The following is a 17792-nucleotide window of genomic DNA, read 5'->3' as shown; positions in this document are numbered from 1 at the left end:
ACCATGGGATAAAGCCCTGGAGGAAAGAGGGGCCCAGGAAAGCTGGTTAATATTCAATGATCACCTCCTCCAAGCTCCTAAGCAACGCATCCCAACAAAGAGGAAGTCAGACAAAAACGCCAGGAGGCCTGCATGGATGAACAAGGAGCTCCTCAAACACAAAAAGGAATCATACAGAGGGTGGAAGCAAGGACAGGTAGCCTGAGAGGAATACAGAAAAATTGTCCAAGCAGCCAGGGATCAGGTTAGGAAAGCTAAAGCCCTGATAGAATTAAATCTACCCAGGAATATCAAGGGCAACAAGAAAAGCTTCTACAGGTACATAAGTGATGAAAGAAAGACTAGGGAATATGTGGGTCCTCTCCAGAGGGAAACAGGAGACCTGGTTACCCAGGATATGGAGAAGACTGAGGAAAAAAAAAGTCATTAACTGGCACATGCTCAAGCCACACCACCCAAGTCGCAGAAGGCAAAGGCAAGGACTGAGAGAATGAACAACTGCCCACTATAGAAGATCAGGTTTGACACCATCTAAGACACCTGAAAGTGCACAAGTCCATGGGACCCAATGAGATACATCCATGAGTCTTGAGGGAACTGGTGGATGAAGGCACTAAGCCACTATCCATCAGATCTGAGAAGCTGTGGCAGTCCAGTGAAGTTCTCAGTGACTGGAAAAGGGGAAACATAATGCTCATTTTTTAAAAGGGAAAAAAGGAAGACCTGGAGAACTACAGGCCAATCAATCTCACCTCTGTGTCCAGCAAGATCATAGAGCAGATCCTCCTGGCAACTACACTAAGACACATGGAAAACAAGGAGGTGATTGGTGACAGCCAACACTGCTTCACTAAGGGCAAGTTGCGCCTGACAAATTTAATGGCCTTCTAGGAGGGGGTTACAGCACTGGTTGGTAAGGGAAGAGCAACTGACATCATCTACCTGGACTTGTGCAAAGCATTTGACACTGTCCCACATGACATCCTTCTCTCTAAATTGGAGAGGCATGGATTTGATGGATGGACCACTTGGTGGATAAGAAATTGGCCGGATGGTTGCACACAAAGAGTTGTGGTCAATGGCTCGATGTCCAAGTGGAGACCAGTGATGAGTGGCGTTCCTCAGGGGTCAGTATTGGGACCAGCACTGTTTAACATCTTTACCAGCGACATGGACAGTGGGATCAAGTGCACTCTCGGCAAGTCTGCCAACAACACCAAGCTGACTGGTGTGGTTGACACGCTGGAGAAAAGGGATGCCATCCAGTGGGTCCTGGACAGGCTTGAGAGGTGGGCCTGTGCAAACCTCATGAGGTTCAGCAAGGCCAAGTGCAAAGTCCTGCACGTGGCTCGAGGCAACCCCAAGCACACATACAACCTGGACGGAGAATGTATTGAGACCAGCCCCAAGGTGAAGGACTTGGGAGTGTTGGTTGATGAGCATCTCAACATGACCCAGCAACATGTGCTTGCAGCCCAGAAAGCCAACTGTACCCTGGGCTGCATCAAAAGAACTGTGGCCAGCATATCAAGGGAGTCTTCTAGCCCTCTACTCCGCTCTCTTGAGACCCCACCTGGAGTACTGTGTCCAGCTCTGGGGCCCTCAACAAAAGAAGGACATGCACCTGTTGGAGGGGGTCCAGCAGAAGGCCACGAAGATGATCTGAGGGCTGGAGCACCTCTCCTATGAGGACAGGCTGAGAGAGCTGGGGTTGTTCAGCCTGGAGAAGAGGAAGCTCCAGAGAGACATTATAACAGCCTTCCAGTACCTGAAAGGGGCCTACAGGAAAGCTGGAGTAGGACGTTTTACAAGGGCATGTAGTGATAGGACATGGGGTAATGACTTTAAACTGAAAGAGGGCAGATTTAGATTTGATATAAGGAAGAAATTGTTCACTATGAGGGTGGTGAGGTGCTGGAACAGTTTGCCCAGAGAAGTTGTGGATGCCCCACCCCTGGAAGCATTCAAGGCCAGGTTGGATGGGGCTTTGAGCAACCTGGTCTAGTGAAAGATGTCCTTGCCCATGGCAGGGGCGTTGGAACTAGATGAACTTCAAGGTCCCTTCTAACTCAAACCATTCTATGATTAGCAGTACAAAGTCCAAATGGTTGCCCGTTACTAGTGGTGTCCGTTAGGGGTGAATAGTGGAGACAATACTCTAATGTCTTCATTAACAGCCTGGATGGTTGCATAGAGCACTCCCAGAAAACTCCTGGGTGATACCAAATTAGGGACAACAGTAGGGCAGGCCTTCAATGCAGGGAGAACTTGACAGGCTGGAGGTATGGGGTGACAGGAGCCTCACACAGTTCAAGAAAGGCTCATGCATCTCAGATGGGATAAGCCTATGCAGCAGTGCAGCCTGCGAGCTGACTGGCTGGAAAGCAGCCTTGCAGGAAAGGACCTGGTGGACAACAGGTTGACAGCAGTGAGTAGTAGGCCCTTGCAGGAAAGGTGGCCAACTGCATACTGGGTTGTAACAGCTGCAGTGTAGCCAGCAAGTGACATGGAAGCAATTATTCCCCTCTGTTCTGCATCTGAGAGACTGTATTTGGAGCATTGAGCCCAGCTTTGGGCACCCCAGTACTCAAAAGACATTAACATCCCAAAGCAAGTCCAGTGGAAGGCCATCAAAATTGTCAGGGGGTTGGAGCCCATAATGCATGAAAAGCAAGAACTGGGTTCGTTCAGCTTTAAAGAACAAGAGGCTAAGGGGAGATCTTATTGCTGTCTCTAAACACCCAGCAGGAAGGTACAGAAGAGATGGAGTCAGATGCTTCTCAGAGGTGCAGTGATTAGATGAGGGTCAACGCAAGTTGACACAGGAAATTCTGTTTTAATGTAGGAAAAATTTATGATTTGTTGTTCAGTTTTTTCAAACAACTGGTTGCTCACAGATTATAGAACTTCATCTTTAAATATACCTAAAACTCAACTGGACAGGTCCCTGAGCAACCTGATTTAACCGGATGTGATATGAGCAGGAGATCAGACTTGGGGACCTCCAGATGTCACTTCCATTCCAAATTATTCTATCAGTCTGTAAGTATAATTTGGTAGTCCAACAGATGGTCATTATAATACTTTCATGTTCTGCACAAGGAGAAAAGTTCTCCTTTCTTGCTTGAAGAATCCTGACCCATTTAACCTTTTGGAAGAGTAGAAGGAAAGAAGTGGAAGGTCAGAAGGTGTTAAGGTTTTCATAATATGTAATCTACAGAGCCAGTAGGAAGCTAAACAGATTTCCAGAACTGGAGACAGCAATTGTCCTGAAAGGGTATGAAATTGAGAAGCAGAAATTGTGCTGGAAGATCACTTGCATTACCAATAAATAGAAAAAGCAGGAATAAAAAAAAAGAAAAGGATGAAGGAAAAGGCAGAGGGGAGGTAAAGCCTAGAACCTAATGTGAAAGGAAGTTATACCAGTGGGAATGGCTTTGGTTGATGTAAAGGCAAAAATCTTTTCCTAACAGTAGATACCCACAGGAAAGATTTTTAAAACATCCATACAATCCACAATAAAAAAACCACTTACCAAAGAGTCATTAGAAGTCAGATGCAGAATTTTTTTAAAGTACATACTTTACTACAGTAACACATTTTATGTTGCAGGTTTTCTTAAACATGTTTCTTCCTCATATCTTATTAACTATTTTTTTTTTTACTTAGTTCTTGGTCACACCTCATATTTGGATTTTGATCACCAAAATGATTCCTACTTTTCACAGTACAGAAGGAAAGTTATAGAAGATCATTTGATTTACTTGGTTTCAGCAGCCAATTATTTGAGCCACTATCACCACTTAATCCTACCTCCAAGCCACAGAAAGTCATTCACAGACCGCAGAAGTTCCACTGCCATGTGATAATGCACCAAGGAATCTTGTAACATGCCAGCTTGTAAACACAGGTCACCAACATGCTTCCGCATCCGGCCTTGACAACGCTTCTTATAGTGTCTGAAAAATAAATGGTACAATTTAGTGTTATTTACAGAAAATGCTTATTTGAGGTAATAAACACCTAAAGTCAACTTTATTTCGTCCTTAATAGTAGATAAACATTAATTTACTCTCCTTCTCTGAGCAAACAACCAGTATGAATTCTAACTGGCAGAATATGCAAAAGTAAAAGAAACAACAATTTGAGGATGTATTGAAAAAAAAGCAATGCACCACATATTTTGGCTACATAGCATTTACGCAGATAGAGTAACAAAGTTAAATGACCACTTCAGAGCACTTTAACAGCCTTGTCACAAATGAAACAAAACAATCATAGAATCGTAGAGGTTGGAAGGGACCTTGAAAGATCATCTGGTCCAACCTTTCATAGGAAAGGAAGCTTAGGTGAGATTATCTAGCACCCTGTCCAGTCACATCTTGAAAACCTCCAAAGCAAGGTTTGTGTGGTCCTCAATGGGTATTTGGCTGCCTTTCCATAGCTAGCATGCTTCTTTTAAGTACACCCAAAAGCTCATTAAGACAGGATGGGTCTCTTGTTCTGCCTTCTTCCTTTCCCTCAGTGGGGAACAGACTGTTCTTGTGCTTCCAGGGCGCTGTTCTTGAGTAACTCCCAGCACTCACAAGCTCCTTTGCCCTCCATGGAGGCTTCCAATGGAACCTCTCACACCTGGCTCTGAGCACATTGAAGTTGGCTCTTCTAAAATCCAGGGTCTTTGTCCTGCTACTGGACTTCAGTGTGCTCAGTAGGATCTTAAACTCCACAATGCTGCTGTTGTCTTATCCAAGGTTACCATTGGTAATAGCATTGTCAAGCAAGTCTTCTTAGTTTGTGAGCAGTAAATCTGGTACTGCACTGTTCCTAGTCGGCAAGTCCAGCATCCATAGCAAGAAGCCATCCTCAATGCATTCCAGGGAACTGATGGACAACTTGCATACCACTGCATTGCTTTCCCAAGAAACATCCATGCAATCGGAGCCACCCATGAGGAACATGTTCTGTTGGCCTGAGACTTCCTTAGGCAGCCCAAGTAATCCTAATTGGGACGCTGGTTACAGATATCTGACTTAAGATGCCCCTTGGTGATGATCCCTCTGATCTTGATTCAAAAGCATTCGATAGAACTTTCATGGTCTCCACAGCTCAGCTCCATACATTCAAATTTTTTCACATGAAGCACAACTCTACCCCCTCTTCTCTTCCTATCTTTCAGAAAGAGCTTGTAGCCATTCTCTGTGGTCTTCCAGCCAGGTGAGTATTCCTACCATTTTTCTGTGGTTCCTATACCAACATAGCTCTCAGACTGACACAGAGCTCCAGTTCCTCCTGTTTCTTGGCCCAGACTACTTGTGCTGGTAGACATACACTCGAGGTGGCTGAACTTGGGATTTCTGCCTGTAGACACAGTTGGGGAACATTCCTAACTACTCTTGTAGATGCACTCATCTACCCTGTTGCTTAGGAATATGCAGGTGTCAGGTTTGGATACTACCATCCCAAGTTCATTAGTTTAAAGCACAATTCATGAAGTCGGCCAATCTGCTAGCAAAGATTCTCCTGCCTCTCCTCAATACATGGAACCTATCTCTCCCCATAGGCGGTTTTCATCATAAATCATTGAAACCAAAACCCTAGTGACAACACCATGCAGATCAATACCTGGCTTCAAGGCTGATGCATCAACTTCTGCCTGCACCCTGATCTCTGACTTCCAAGACAAAGCGGAAGATCCCTCAGGCACCTGTCCCTTTCACTTGTGCCCCCAGGGCTCTGGAGTCCTGCCTGACCTTGCCCGGGTTTTTCTTTACCTCATCATTGGTGCCCACATAGAAAAGAAGTAGGGGACAGTAGTCTGTGCTTTTACCTAGCTGTGGCCACTGTCTCTCTGTGACATCCCAGATCTTGGCTCCTGGCAAGCAGCAAACCTCCTTTGACTGTATACCAGGCCAGCAGATAAGTGCCTCAGCACCTCTCAACAGTCACACATTACTGGCACTTGCCACTTCCTTTTGCAGCTTCTAGTATGTGCTGCACCACTGGTGTGGCTTCTCCCTGTAAATTTTGCTCATGGGTTTTGTCTATTGCCAAGGCTTTGTATCTGTTGCTGGTTGGTACATAAAAGGAAGGGGAGGGAAGTGACAACCTGTTCCTATGGGTCATGAGAGACCATGGTGTCTCCTGCTCCAAGGTGCTGTCAGTTCACTGTTCAAGCAATTTGTCTAGTAGTCTCTGTAGGTCAGAGCCACGGGGCCCTAGTACTTCTGGCAAAGCCTCAAGTAATGCTGTACTTCTTGTCCATCCTCCCTAATACAGCATAGCCTGCCCTCCTCCACCAGAGCACACCTTGCACAAGTGCAGCTTCCACCCTCCTCCACCCCAGAGCCAGGGGTGCAGACTTTGCAGCCCTCCACCTGTCTAGCAGCTACTCTGATAGCCAGCTCTGTCTGGGTGGCTTCCTCCACTCATGCCAGGCTTGCCTGGTGAGCTAGCCCCTTCCTGCCTGCTGCAGAACACAGCCCTTGCCTGGTCTCTCCCACAAGGGACCATCTCTGGGAGCTCTGACAAGCTCAAAGCACAGCCTCATCAGCCCTTCTAATTCCCTGGAGACCTCCAGCTGCTGGGTCGGCTCGCACAGCACCAGGAGGCTGGCGCGACTGTCCGGGCACCAGGCCGAGCCTGCGGGTAAGCAGAGCAGGCAGCAGCCCGATCGCTTGCAGGGCACGCGGCCCTTCCCGCCCGAACCGCTGCCCTCGCTCCTCGCTCGCGGCGCTTCTGGTGGCCGCTTATGTGCGGCTTCCCGCGCTTGGTGCTGGCGGCGGGGAGGGCCGGCAGGGCCCGGCTCCCGCCCGCCGCTCTCCTCTGGCGAGCCCGGCCGCCCGGTCCCTCACACACACAGCGCGAAGGTGGCGGCGGCCGGGAAACTCCTCAGGCACCGGCGGGGGCCCCGCAGGCCTCGCGCTCCCCTCCGCAGGCGGCACGTGCCGCTCCTGCTGCCGCTGTCGGCTTCCCGCCGTCCGTAAAGGGTTGTTTACGTTTGTGTAGAAATGCTGCTTCTTTTTATAGATGTCACGGTCCTGAAACGGGTACGTTTTTTCTTTTAAAGGGAGGATTACCGAAAGACCACTATCACTTCAGGCAAGTACTGGCAGGGTTTCTCGTGCTACTCTTTTTTTACATATTAAAAGGTGAAGTTCTTTCCCAAACAAAATAAATAGGCACGGCCAGTGAAGGAAGTCCTACTGAAAATATTAATCAAACACTTCGGTACAACTGAAAAGGCAACTTGGGCACAAATCCATACGTTAAAGGCACTAACCTTACTATTTATTTTTTGTAATAAATTGCACCTAAGGAAACATAACAGGCGCAAAATACGACACACTAGATTTTCAAAGCACCTCATGATTTAAGTCACACTTCAGAACAATGCTGCTCTCCTGAGTCCATCAGCAATTCTCTTGTTCTCCCTCCTGCAAAAGTATTCCCTAGCAAGAATGTCCTTGCTCTACCTTATAAAATCGTTTTCTCAGAGAAAAATTGAAAGTCAATTTTGATATTTTATTCATTTATCTATGTTACTCCAATAGTATATCCTTCTGTTCTAACAACGCTTTCTACGACATATATAGAGAAGCATACAATTTCATTGTCCAGACTTCACACCAAGGAAGAAAAATATTTTTTTGGATGGGTTAAACTAAAAGTTACCTGAGAATGAAATTTTAACTAAAAGAATTGCAGTAGATGTCACTCTTTATTGTATATATGAAATCTCCAAAGAATCTGCTTTAAAAGGAGTTTCCAAAAGTGGAATCATCTCAGATTGACTGTCAGTTCTACATTTTTAGCTTTTAGTACAGTGATGCTTTTTCAATTAAACTAAGTCCAACGGAATATCTTTTTTTAAATTACCTAGCATATTTGAACCTAACAACTTTAAAAAAAATCCATTCTCCAGGTGCTGAACTCTCATACCCTAGAGCAAGACCTGAATAGGAAGAGAAATTCCACAATTATGGAATGAAATGGCTTTTGGGGTGGTGGGGTTTTTTCCCCAGCAAAGAACTTCCCAGAGGACCCTAGAGGTGCATTAAAGTGCGACTGAAACAATCTCTCATAACACATCTGGAGAGACCGTCTTCATGACATCTGTAATATGGAAAACAACAATCAAAAGGGGGACAGAACATATGAAGTATAAGGGTAGGAATAAGCAGATTAATTTATTTCCTTTAGATTTTAAGGCAGAAAGGCTAAGATAAATAGTAATAATAAAAACAATTACATGTTACAGGTTTGCTTGCTTTTTGAGGTTCTTGGTTTGGTTTGGATTTTTTTACACCGAAGAGAAGCATCGAGTGCAAAGGATAACCAGCCACCAAATAATGTCTTACTCCTCGTAGTTGGTTCAAAAACGGAAGAGTTCATCAAGAAGGTGAAGTAACTGATTTATATGGATGGAGGGCAGAAATTTAAAAAGAGAAGATATATGGAAGCACATACAATGCCCTTATAAAAATTAAGTAGAAAAGCAATCAGAACCAGTGTCATTATCTACAAGAAAAACTAGAAATTATAAAAGGAGAGAAGAAGCATGTCTCCTATTGTTCCTCTCCATTTAAACAGTTACAAATAACTCCTATATGAATGTTCAGACTTCTGATCACATCATATTCACAACTGATGTGAAGATGACACCATTAAAGGAAGCTAAATACAAGATGACTGTTGTTCTTTATCTTTCAGATACGTCAAGAAATTGCAATATTTCATACCTTTTTCAACAAGCATGTACTTCACAGATCTTTTTAAGAAAAAAAAAAAAGGTAAGAAAATTCAAAGTGAAAACTAAAGCTGCTCTGCACAAACTAGGGAAGGGCACCAAATCTTACCGAGGCTTCAACCTGAGCTTTGGGTTATAAAGAAATACCTCTGTCAAAAAGTTACTTTGTAATCTTGAATCAGTATTGTATAGGAGAGTATAAACTGTTTACAAATCAGGTTTTATTAATCTCTTCATTCCAGAATGAAATTAAGACTGTTATATTGCTTTAAACTTTTTTTTCCCCACAGAATAAATAGTGGAATTGGAGAATCGTTGTTTCCATACACAGCTATAATTCCTTTCAAAGATACTATCGCTTCAAATTTCCCCTCACTACACTTTCAAGTAATCTATGTTTATGGACAAATTACATTTCTTATTGTGGCAAAACTGTTGTTTTTAAGTGTTTTTCCGAATTTTCCAGATTGCGTACGATTAAGTTTGTAAGTATGAGTCATACAGCAAAGGGAAAAGAGATGGTGCCAGACTCCTACATCAGAACTAATACCGGAATCATTTCAGTCATACTGCCTCACCAACAGCTCCTCCTACCCAATGCCTCACGTTGCTGCAGATTTATGCATATGTTAATATATGCAAAGTTTGAATGCATTTATTCACTTAGACACCAATTGATGTTCATACAAAACACTTCTCTTTTAGAAACTCTCCTTATTTATAAACAAACACATAATTTATTCCTGGTGATGAAGAAATTTGCTGTTAATTATTCAAAGACTGAATTCATTCCACCTACTTCCAGCCTCTTAAATGTGGTGCCAAGAGAGGACCTATCTCCTACAGTCCCTGCAAGCCTTCACCATCTTCCTGGAAAACGTTTTCTCTCTAGTTATAAAGTTTGCACCGTACAAATGTATAAACTGTATCTTAATTTAGCGCTTACAATTAAGTACAATGAAGTAAGGCTTCACCCCCCCCAATTGCTGCAAGTATGTCCAAAAAGACAAAAGCCAATGATTTCATTGAAACAAAAACCACTCTCCACGATATCTGCAATATCAGGTCGTTAAAAGCGTGCATGTCTAAGTGACTGATGGTTTCTTCAATGCATACTGGGGTGCAAATTTAATGGACAAAATCATACATGGATATATATATATTTATATCAAAGCATAACATTTTATGATTATTCATTTTAATACCTAGCTAGTTTTGCTTCACAGCTTTGCCTGAAGAATCTGGCCACAAAGCTGAAAGTGAGAAGCTTATCAGCATCTCCTTTCTAATTTATTTCTTATTAAAACACTTTACTATTTTGGCTCTCTACTGCTTAATCCTAATCTATTGGATGACAGGAAATCCGCATAAATTAACTGCTACTTTTTCTAGGATAAGATGACAACCTTTTTCTAGACCAGCTCCTTATAGTACCCTACTGCTAAGAGCTGTTTCTATTTATTTTTGCCTCCAGATCATTTCAGACATTAAATTTCAAATACACATCCAAGTCTCACCCAAAAACGCACCAGAAACCCCTTCCGGAGTGTGACGTGCTCAGAAATCTCCTCAAGGGCGGCAATGCCACATCATGCAGGACCACACGTAGAACACTCCATAGCATCAGTCACCCAAACTCCTCTTCAAAACGTCCTCTCCTCAACACACGTACACATACAGTTGACTACAAAGTAGTTTAAAATCTTATTCTCTAAAGCTAGTTGTGTTAATTTGGTACCTAACGCGCTCTTTATGTTCTCTTCCAAATAATCACCACAATCATTACCATCAGTGAACCACCACTGCTATTTCAAACTTGAGGACAAAAAACCTGTTCTAGGAACCAAAGAGCACTAGTCAACCCCATTTTCCATTTCTACCCTCATTCGCTGTACAGGATACATGTTTTACCCTTCCATCCCCAACTCTTTTCTAGGATGTCAGGATAATTTTATAGAAAATTCAGAGCAACAATATTATATTTCAAGACAGAATTTATTTTCACTACAAACCATCCAGCAACAGGTTTGAAGGATTTTCTGGATCCTCAAAATTTCAAAGTGGCTACATTTAAAAACAAGAAACATGCAAAATGAATTTGGAAAAGTATTCATGCAAAATGCTTCAACAAAAATTTCCATCAAATTCCACTAATTCCAATTAGCATGCAGAACTACAGATATCACCGATCATAACATTATCCAGACTTAAAAGACACAGCTACGGCATTTGATCAACTGCCAGAACTTTTGAGTTTGGAAACCAAACACAGGCAGCAACAGCTTCATGGCTTTGGAGTTTAAAAAATAAAGCAAATTCCAGAGGCCAGCAGCCGCCTAAGCAAATTATGTGTGTCCTACAAAAAAATTCAGCATTGCTACCAAATATAATTGCCAAATGCGCCAAAAGGGGTCAACCACAGTAGTAAGGCTCCAGGCAGCAATTATTTTTGTGTGTACTGAAAAATAAATATAAAAAGCAACACTAAAATATGCAATGAAAGCGGAGTGGAAAGGCAGTACATGGAAAAAAGCTAACTATTTTTAAATATACGCAATCACAGCCTACCTTTTTAGACCCAACAACAAACTCACAGGGCAGTATGAGAGAAGAAGAAAAGAAAAAAAAGAAAGGAACAAAACAAAAATTAGAAAGACAGAGAACAGAAAGAAAATTAACAGCCACATACACATACTGAGATATCATAAACTTCAATAAGTCGGCGAACAGATCCCATCTACGATACTGTGTAGAGAGAGGCACATCTGTAAATAGAGCCCTGCGTTCTCATCACTCAGTAGTATGAAACGGATGCCTTAGCAGTATTAAAAAAGAAAGAACCTGAGACACAAACTGATGTAAACAACATTAAAATGAGCTTATCCAAGTAGATTTGTAATCATACATGAGTATGTTTATTTTTTTTAGCTGAAAACAAACAAAAAAGACACATTAAACAAATGGGATTTCTGGTATTTCTGGCAAGTATGTATCCTAGTTTCAAATGTGTAGGACATTTGTATCATCATAAGAACCTGCATTTCCCTTCTTTTCAATCGGTCTCCCAGCCTCTACAAATAATTATCGAGTGTAACTGATTTCAGACACTTTTTCAGTTACCCTCAGCAGCCCTGTGACCACAGAAATATTTTACCTAATTTACAGGTGAAGAAACAGAAAGAAAAAATAACAAATTTGCCAAGATCACCTATTGGCTGAGTGCTCTAGGAATTAATCCACAGTCAGACTCCCAATCCTACAACTTCTATTAGCAGGACAATCTCTCTTCAAAACTTCTTTGGACTTAATCTCCTTATTTTTCATACATAAAGTTTTCTACCAGCAAAAAAAAAAATCTTCTGCACAAATAATAAAGCGGTTTTGTGTATATTGTCACCTCAGTAACATTATCTCTTCTGCTCATTATACAAGCAACCTGCAAAAGACAAAGATCAGCTCCATTTTTTTCTGAGAATTATCTTATTCAAAATGCACCATAATAATCCATCTTCCTAATTTATGAACTCTGCATCTTACTAACGGGGAGAGAGAGAAGAGCAGTTCTATGCAACTAGTCCTGATCACAACGTAAGTATTAACCTTAAATGTTTTACAATAAATTGCTTGGAGAAAAGTCTTGTTTAAGATACAAGAGAGATTCAGTAGTTTTAATTAGTCTTCAAATCACATGATCATAATTACTGTGTCCCACATAACTTCTTAACATATTTTCACTCCATATATCAGCCCAGTTCATCAGCTCAAGGTTGCAGCTGCACTCTGCATCTAATGAGACCTTTGCTACACACCATGAAATTTAACTTCTATTTTAGAAGTTGCAGTAGAAGATATGCTTATTTAGCCTATGTAGACATCTGCAACTAGAGAAACAGACACACAGTCTGTTACAAGCACACAGAGTGTGCATTTTGTTCCATCTCTATAATATAGAATATTTGTGCTTTTTTTAACCAGTTGCACACTGACAGGGTGGTCAGGAGACACTATATATAAAAATTTTTTTTTTTAATGGGCCAGAGGGTATATAAAAAAGAGTAAGGGGACATTCTTTGCCTTTAACCCTTTAGAAATTTCCACCTATTCTAGAAAAAGCTCTTTCATTTGCCTCTATCTCAATAACAATTTTTAAAATTTCATTCTTTAGACTCATGCCAGCAGACTCAAAACCAACAAAATAGCAGATGCTACCCTACCAGATGGTCTCATATCCACTCTGTGCATTTGGACAACCTTTACCCCCCTCCCTAAAGAGAATTATACAACATCGCATCTTGCAAAAACAGAAACTGGACTCAGTTGAGGAAGGTCCTTTACAGCCCTGTATGTCCCAGTAATGACTTAACAATGCTTTCCCCTTAATTATGGAATCTGTCACTGCAAAAAAAGAACATGCTACAATAAAAAACTTTTATTACAACCAAAGCAATAAAACATCTTGTTACTTAGCCACCAAGATACTAAACTGAATATGAAGACCGTTTAATTCAGCTTGCTTATGCTATTCATACATAAATCCTAAGTTTTAAAACAATCAGAAGTACTAACTCCACAGCAAAATAAGGCTGAAAAACTTTCTTACTACTGAACTGAAAGAGGAAAGATTAGAATATTTAACACCTTTTTCTTTGAGCAGTTAAGTGCAGCAAACATTTAAAGTCTATCTGTTGTTCTAGACTTACTGAAAAACTATTTGGTATTCAAAACACCCAGCAAGGCTGGACCCGAATCTGACCCAGCCATTAACTCGACATAACTCTGTATAAATCCATATATTTACAGAACCAGGGTCATACACCTTCCATTTTGCAAAGAATTCACACATCACACTAAATCTGTTTCATCTCTTGAGTGCAACGGCATACAATATCCTCTCGGATATGTGCGGACAAACATACTACCTGTTATCTGAGCTCCCCACCAGGTCAGAACCTCACAGGAAATACTTCGCCACTAGCTACAACACAGCCACTGCTCATAAATAAGTAATTATGTAAGAAACTGACTTCCAAAGTACAATCTGGAAGCATGCTGTTGAGAGGACACAACTGAACAACAACTAATTCTGATTTTGAGATTCTCGGCCAGAACCCATAGTTTTCTTAGCTAATTGGAACTGGAAATCTTGGTGATTACATTCCACTAAAATTCATCCAAGCTGAGATTCTAAAAAGGCTCCTCTAGTCTACAAAACTTTACCACCCATGCAGAGTACAAAAACAATAACATGATATTTTACACCACTAATGAAAGCTGAATGGTGCGGGGATTAACCACAACACTGAAAGAGTAGCTCAGGTAGGGAACAACATTGGATAAGCAAGTCAGAGCAAGTTCAGCTTGCTCTGTTCACCAGCAAAGAGGACCTAGAGCAGGGGAGAAAGGTACTGTTGGCCCTTCAAGTAATCAGGATAATTTAACAGAGGCTTCAAATTAATTCAAAACTTTGTATACTTTCTTCCAGTATATCACATTCTTATACAAAGATTCTAAAGCTAGGACTAATTAAGCAGGTAGAGCTGACTAACATGATCAAAAGCTTCACAAACCTGCCTGGACAGCTCTGGACAACCCAGCCTGGATTCCTCTGTGCTTTTCCACACAACCACTGCTGGCATCCCTAGTACTACAAGATAGATGTGAAAGATACTATTCCCATGCATACTATGCATTTTGACAGGGCTCCCACACCTCTAACTCTTCAGAGACAAAAGGAAGACAGTAGCTCGTGCTCTTTGGATTTGACTGCAAACAGTGGAGTCAAACACACTTTGCACCTGCCTGTAGCTAGCAAGCCAGAATTACTGATCCCCAGTACGAGAACTATGTAACACTCAACTCTGAAAGCTGAGCATGCAAATGATTAGGAAGAGGAAATGTGATGTGGGGAAAAAATAACAAACTATAACATCGACAAAACCAAAGGGAACAGTTGTAAGAAGAATGGTGGCAAAACAAGACTGGTCAAGAATATCAAATAGTTAAATAAAAATGAAAGACGGAAAGATGCTGAACTTAGTCACCAAAATAAAGGGTCACAATTTCATAGGATGAAAAAGTAGACAGAGGCTTAGGGGGGAAAAGAACACAATAAGTAGGATTAGTCGAATACTACTCAACATAATAGAAAATTATTTTTTATCAGTGTTAACTGTATTTAGTATTGTATATCTATAAACCATTTAAACCTATGAAACCACTGAAGGCTTTTCAGCAAAAAGTCTCTTCATAGCAGAATCTGCCAAACCTTTCCTGTGACTTCTTCCTACTAATTGATTAGCCTCATTAATTACATATATATATATATAAACTCAAAACATTAAATATGGTCAGACTACAAATTAAATTCTCTTAAATTACAGCAGACATACACAATAAGATAGGGGCACGACCTTTACTGTAACAAAGTACGCTTTGTCCTTTCTAATAGGCTTACTCTAAAGGCAAGTGATTGCCACATACGTTTTTTCAGGCCCTGCAAGCTGACAAAAATAGCTGCTTACCTACTATCGGTGTCCAGACCTACAAAATCCTTCTTCTCAAAAGGAACACAGAGGAGCGGGATCTTGTCTCCAGACTTATCAGTGGCTCTGTCAAGCCGCTTAGACTCCAACACTATGAAGAGGGATTCGATAAAATCTTCTATTCTCTTCTCCACAGTTTCACATTCATCATAACTGGGATAAAATGCCACATCTGTGCGGGGCTGCTCTGCAATCTCTCCTTGAAGCCCAAAGACAAACAATCGGGAATCATAGAGAGTAGAACCATACATTTCCTTTTGAAGATGGAATTTTTCAAAAGTCTGAGGCCAGTCCTTTGCAGAAGAACAGTCTGTAATTGTTATCAGCCCCACAACTTTCCGGTGTGTCTGAAAATCCCCCCATTCGTTGTTCTCTGGGGGATAATGGTGCCTGTAACGGATATACAACACACGCTGAGAGTCACGCACGTTAACTTGACTCACTGCTGAAATTCGCTTGTAGATCCTGAAAAAGCTTTCTTCAGGTACAATGCCAATTGGCTGAACCACAACCAGGAGAGTCTGATGATCCTCAGCACACTGCATGTAGTCAGGAACACTCATTTTGCATCAACTGCAGGCTAGTAAAAGAAAAATTTATATTATTTCTTAACATTCAGAAGTACACGTAGTTGCTGAATCAAACCAGGACTTTGATGCTAAATGCTTCTGCATCCTGTATGTATGTGCTACAATAGTTACCTTCTTTCATCATTTTACTGCATCTTCAATCATGCAACCTACTGAGGAAGTTATGCAGTGTACAAGGAGCGTTCTTAGTCATGTATCAGTATGGCCACAAACAAAAATCTGTAAACTAGGTTTTTTCAACCGAATTGTTTTCCCATTCACTGTACAGCTACAGAAGCCAGCCTAACACGTGGGACAGCAGAAGAGTCTCTCCCTACCACAACCACAAATAAAATGCTTGCTAAAGCACCACCTCAGATGAGGCATCCTTTGAGACTCCGGCTCTCCAGTCTGTCTCCACAACATGCCTTGGGGAAATACAGAAAACTCTGTGAGGTGGGATGCAAACCCACACCAAACGGGCATGGCCAAACTTTACACAGCTGTCAATGCTTGCACATGGCCAGGCAGAGGAAAATCAGGTCCAGAACACTTATTTTCAAGGAAAATGTTATTATTTTCTCAAAACACATGCAATTCATCGGAAGTACCAGGCAATGTTTTCTCCTTTTGTATTTAAATATTTAGAATTCCTTCTCCCCTGAGCTATCTAAAATTGATTACTGTACTGTAGCTGCGTCTTAAATGAAAACACGCATAGCTAAGCCCTCACATCTCCTGAGATCTCCCGGAGCACATAGATGCCGGTGGCGGATTTGAGCTCCAAAGCACCCTCTTAAAATGTACACAGGAAAAAATAATCACCACCAAAACCCCCCCAAAAAAACAACACCCGCGGCTCAGGCTTAGACTGACACTATCGGTTTTACGAAAACGAAGAAAAGAGTTTTGAGTCAGGAGCGCAGGTGGCAGAGGAGCAGCTACTTGAGGAGGAGCGGCTCCTTAGAACTACTGGCCGCGCCAAGACCCGCGAACGCAGACCTCCCCTCCCGCCCTGCTCCCCAGGGCACGGCGGCCCCGGCGGCACCTCAGCCCGACGCAGCCCTGCCCCCGCTGCCCGTCCCGCCGCTTCCGACTCAGCGGGAGGGAAGGGAGGAAGAGAAGGTGTGGGGGGCTTCGCCCCGCGCGGCCGCTCTGCCGGGGCACCGCCGCTCCGCTTCCCCGCTTTCCCTCTCTCCGGGCAGATCCCCACGACGGGCGCGGCGAAGTTTGGGAGGGGGAAAGGAAGAGAAGTTAAGAGCCAAGCCCAGGGGAGGCGCGGCGGAGGGCACAGGCGACCCGCCACCCAGTGAGGAAGGGGGCTGAGGGGCAGCCTGCGCGGGGGGAGGGCGCGGGGGAGCCGTTGTGGGGGCAGCAGGGAGGGGCCGAGTCTCTGGAGGAGGGAAGGGGCGGCCGGCGCGGGCTGTGGGGTGGGTAACGCGGGGGGGGAGGGGGGACGGGAGGGCACTCACAGCCGGGACAGGAACCGGCCCCGCCTCCTCCTGCTGCCGGACGCGCGGGGCGGGCAGGGGCGGGGCGCGGCGGAACTGACGGCAATGGGCGCTCGGCAGGCCGGCCCCCCCGAGGGAGGGCAGCGCATGCGTAAGGCGGCGGCGGCGGCCGCCTCGCTGTGGGGGTGGGTGGTGCCGTCGGTCGCTCGCTCGCCCGCCCGCCTCGCCCAGCGTTTCCCCAGGTGCACCACATGTGTCTGCAAACGCGAGACGGTCCTCGAAGAGGAAGTCGTTAAAAGGAACGAGCATCAACTGGCAGGTGAATCCCACCTGCTAATATCTCTCTCTACTGTCTAAGTGAAAAATTGAGAGGCTCTAACACTTAGTAGTGGCCAACAGCAAGCCTTCTTATCTTTTCCAAATCCTGAAATCAGTCTTTGGTGTCTTGCAGTTTAAAGGGCAAAAATCCTGAAGACTCTGAGAA

At 43.2% G+C, this 17792-nt stretch overlaps 1 protein-coding gene across 9 annotated transcripts in view; it reads right to left on the bottom strand.

Moving 5' to 3' along the window:
• The window catches only part of TRAPPC9 (trafficking protein particle complex subunit 9), a 534676-nt gene extending 517247 nt beyond the window's left edge, over positions 1 to 17429 (bottom strand). For 3 of the 9 annotated variants that reach the window (XM_064442034.1, XM_064442036.1, XM_064442035.1), the window contains exons 1-3: positions 15990 to 16877; positions 15268 to 15868; positions 3814 to 3959 (exon numbers count right to left, since the gene is read on the bottom strand). In XM_064442034.1, coding sequence (XP_064298104.1) covers positions 3814 to 3959; positions 15268 to 15851 — 730 coding nt within the window. In that variant the 5' untranslated portion in view covers positions 15852 to 15868; positions 15990 to 16877. Of the gene's footprint in view, positions 1 to 3813; positions 3960 to 15267; positions 15869 to 15989; positions 16878 to 16905; positions 17300 to 17329 lie in introns of those variants that run through there. The other 6 variants (XM_064442029.1, XM_064442032.1, XM_064442030.1 and 3 more) reach the window with 6 other exon arrangements.
• Positions 17430 to 17792: the final 363 nt, after the last annotated feature.

This window comes from Phalacrocorax carbo, chromosome 2 (genome assembly GCF_963921805.1).
Source record: "Phalacrocorax carbo chromosome 2, bPhaCar2.1, whole genome shotgun sequence".
NCBI lineage: Eukaryota > Metazoa > Chordata > Aves > Suliformes > Phalacrocoracidae > Phalacrocorax > Phalacrocorax carbo.
The sequence above is the reverse complement of the archived record's forward strand: the minus strand, read 5'-3'. Positions and strand labels throughout refer to the sequence as shown.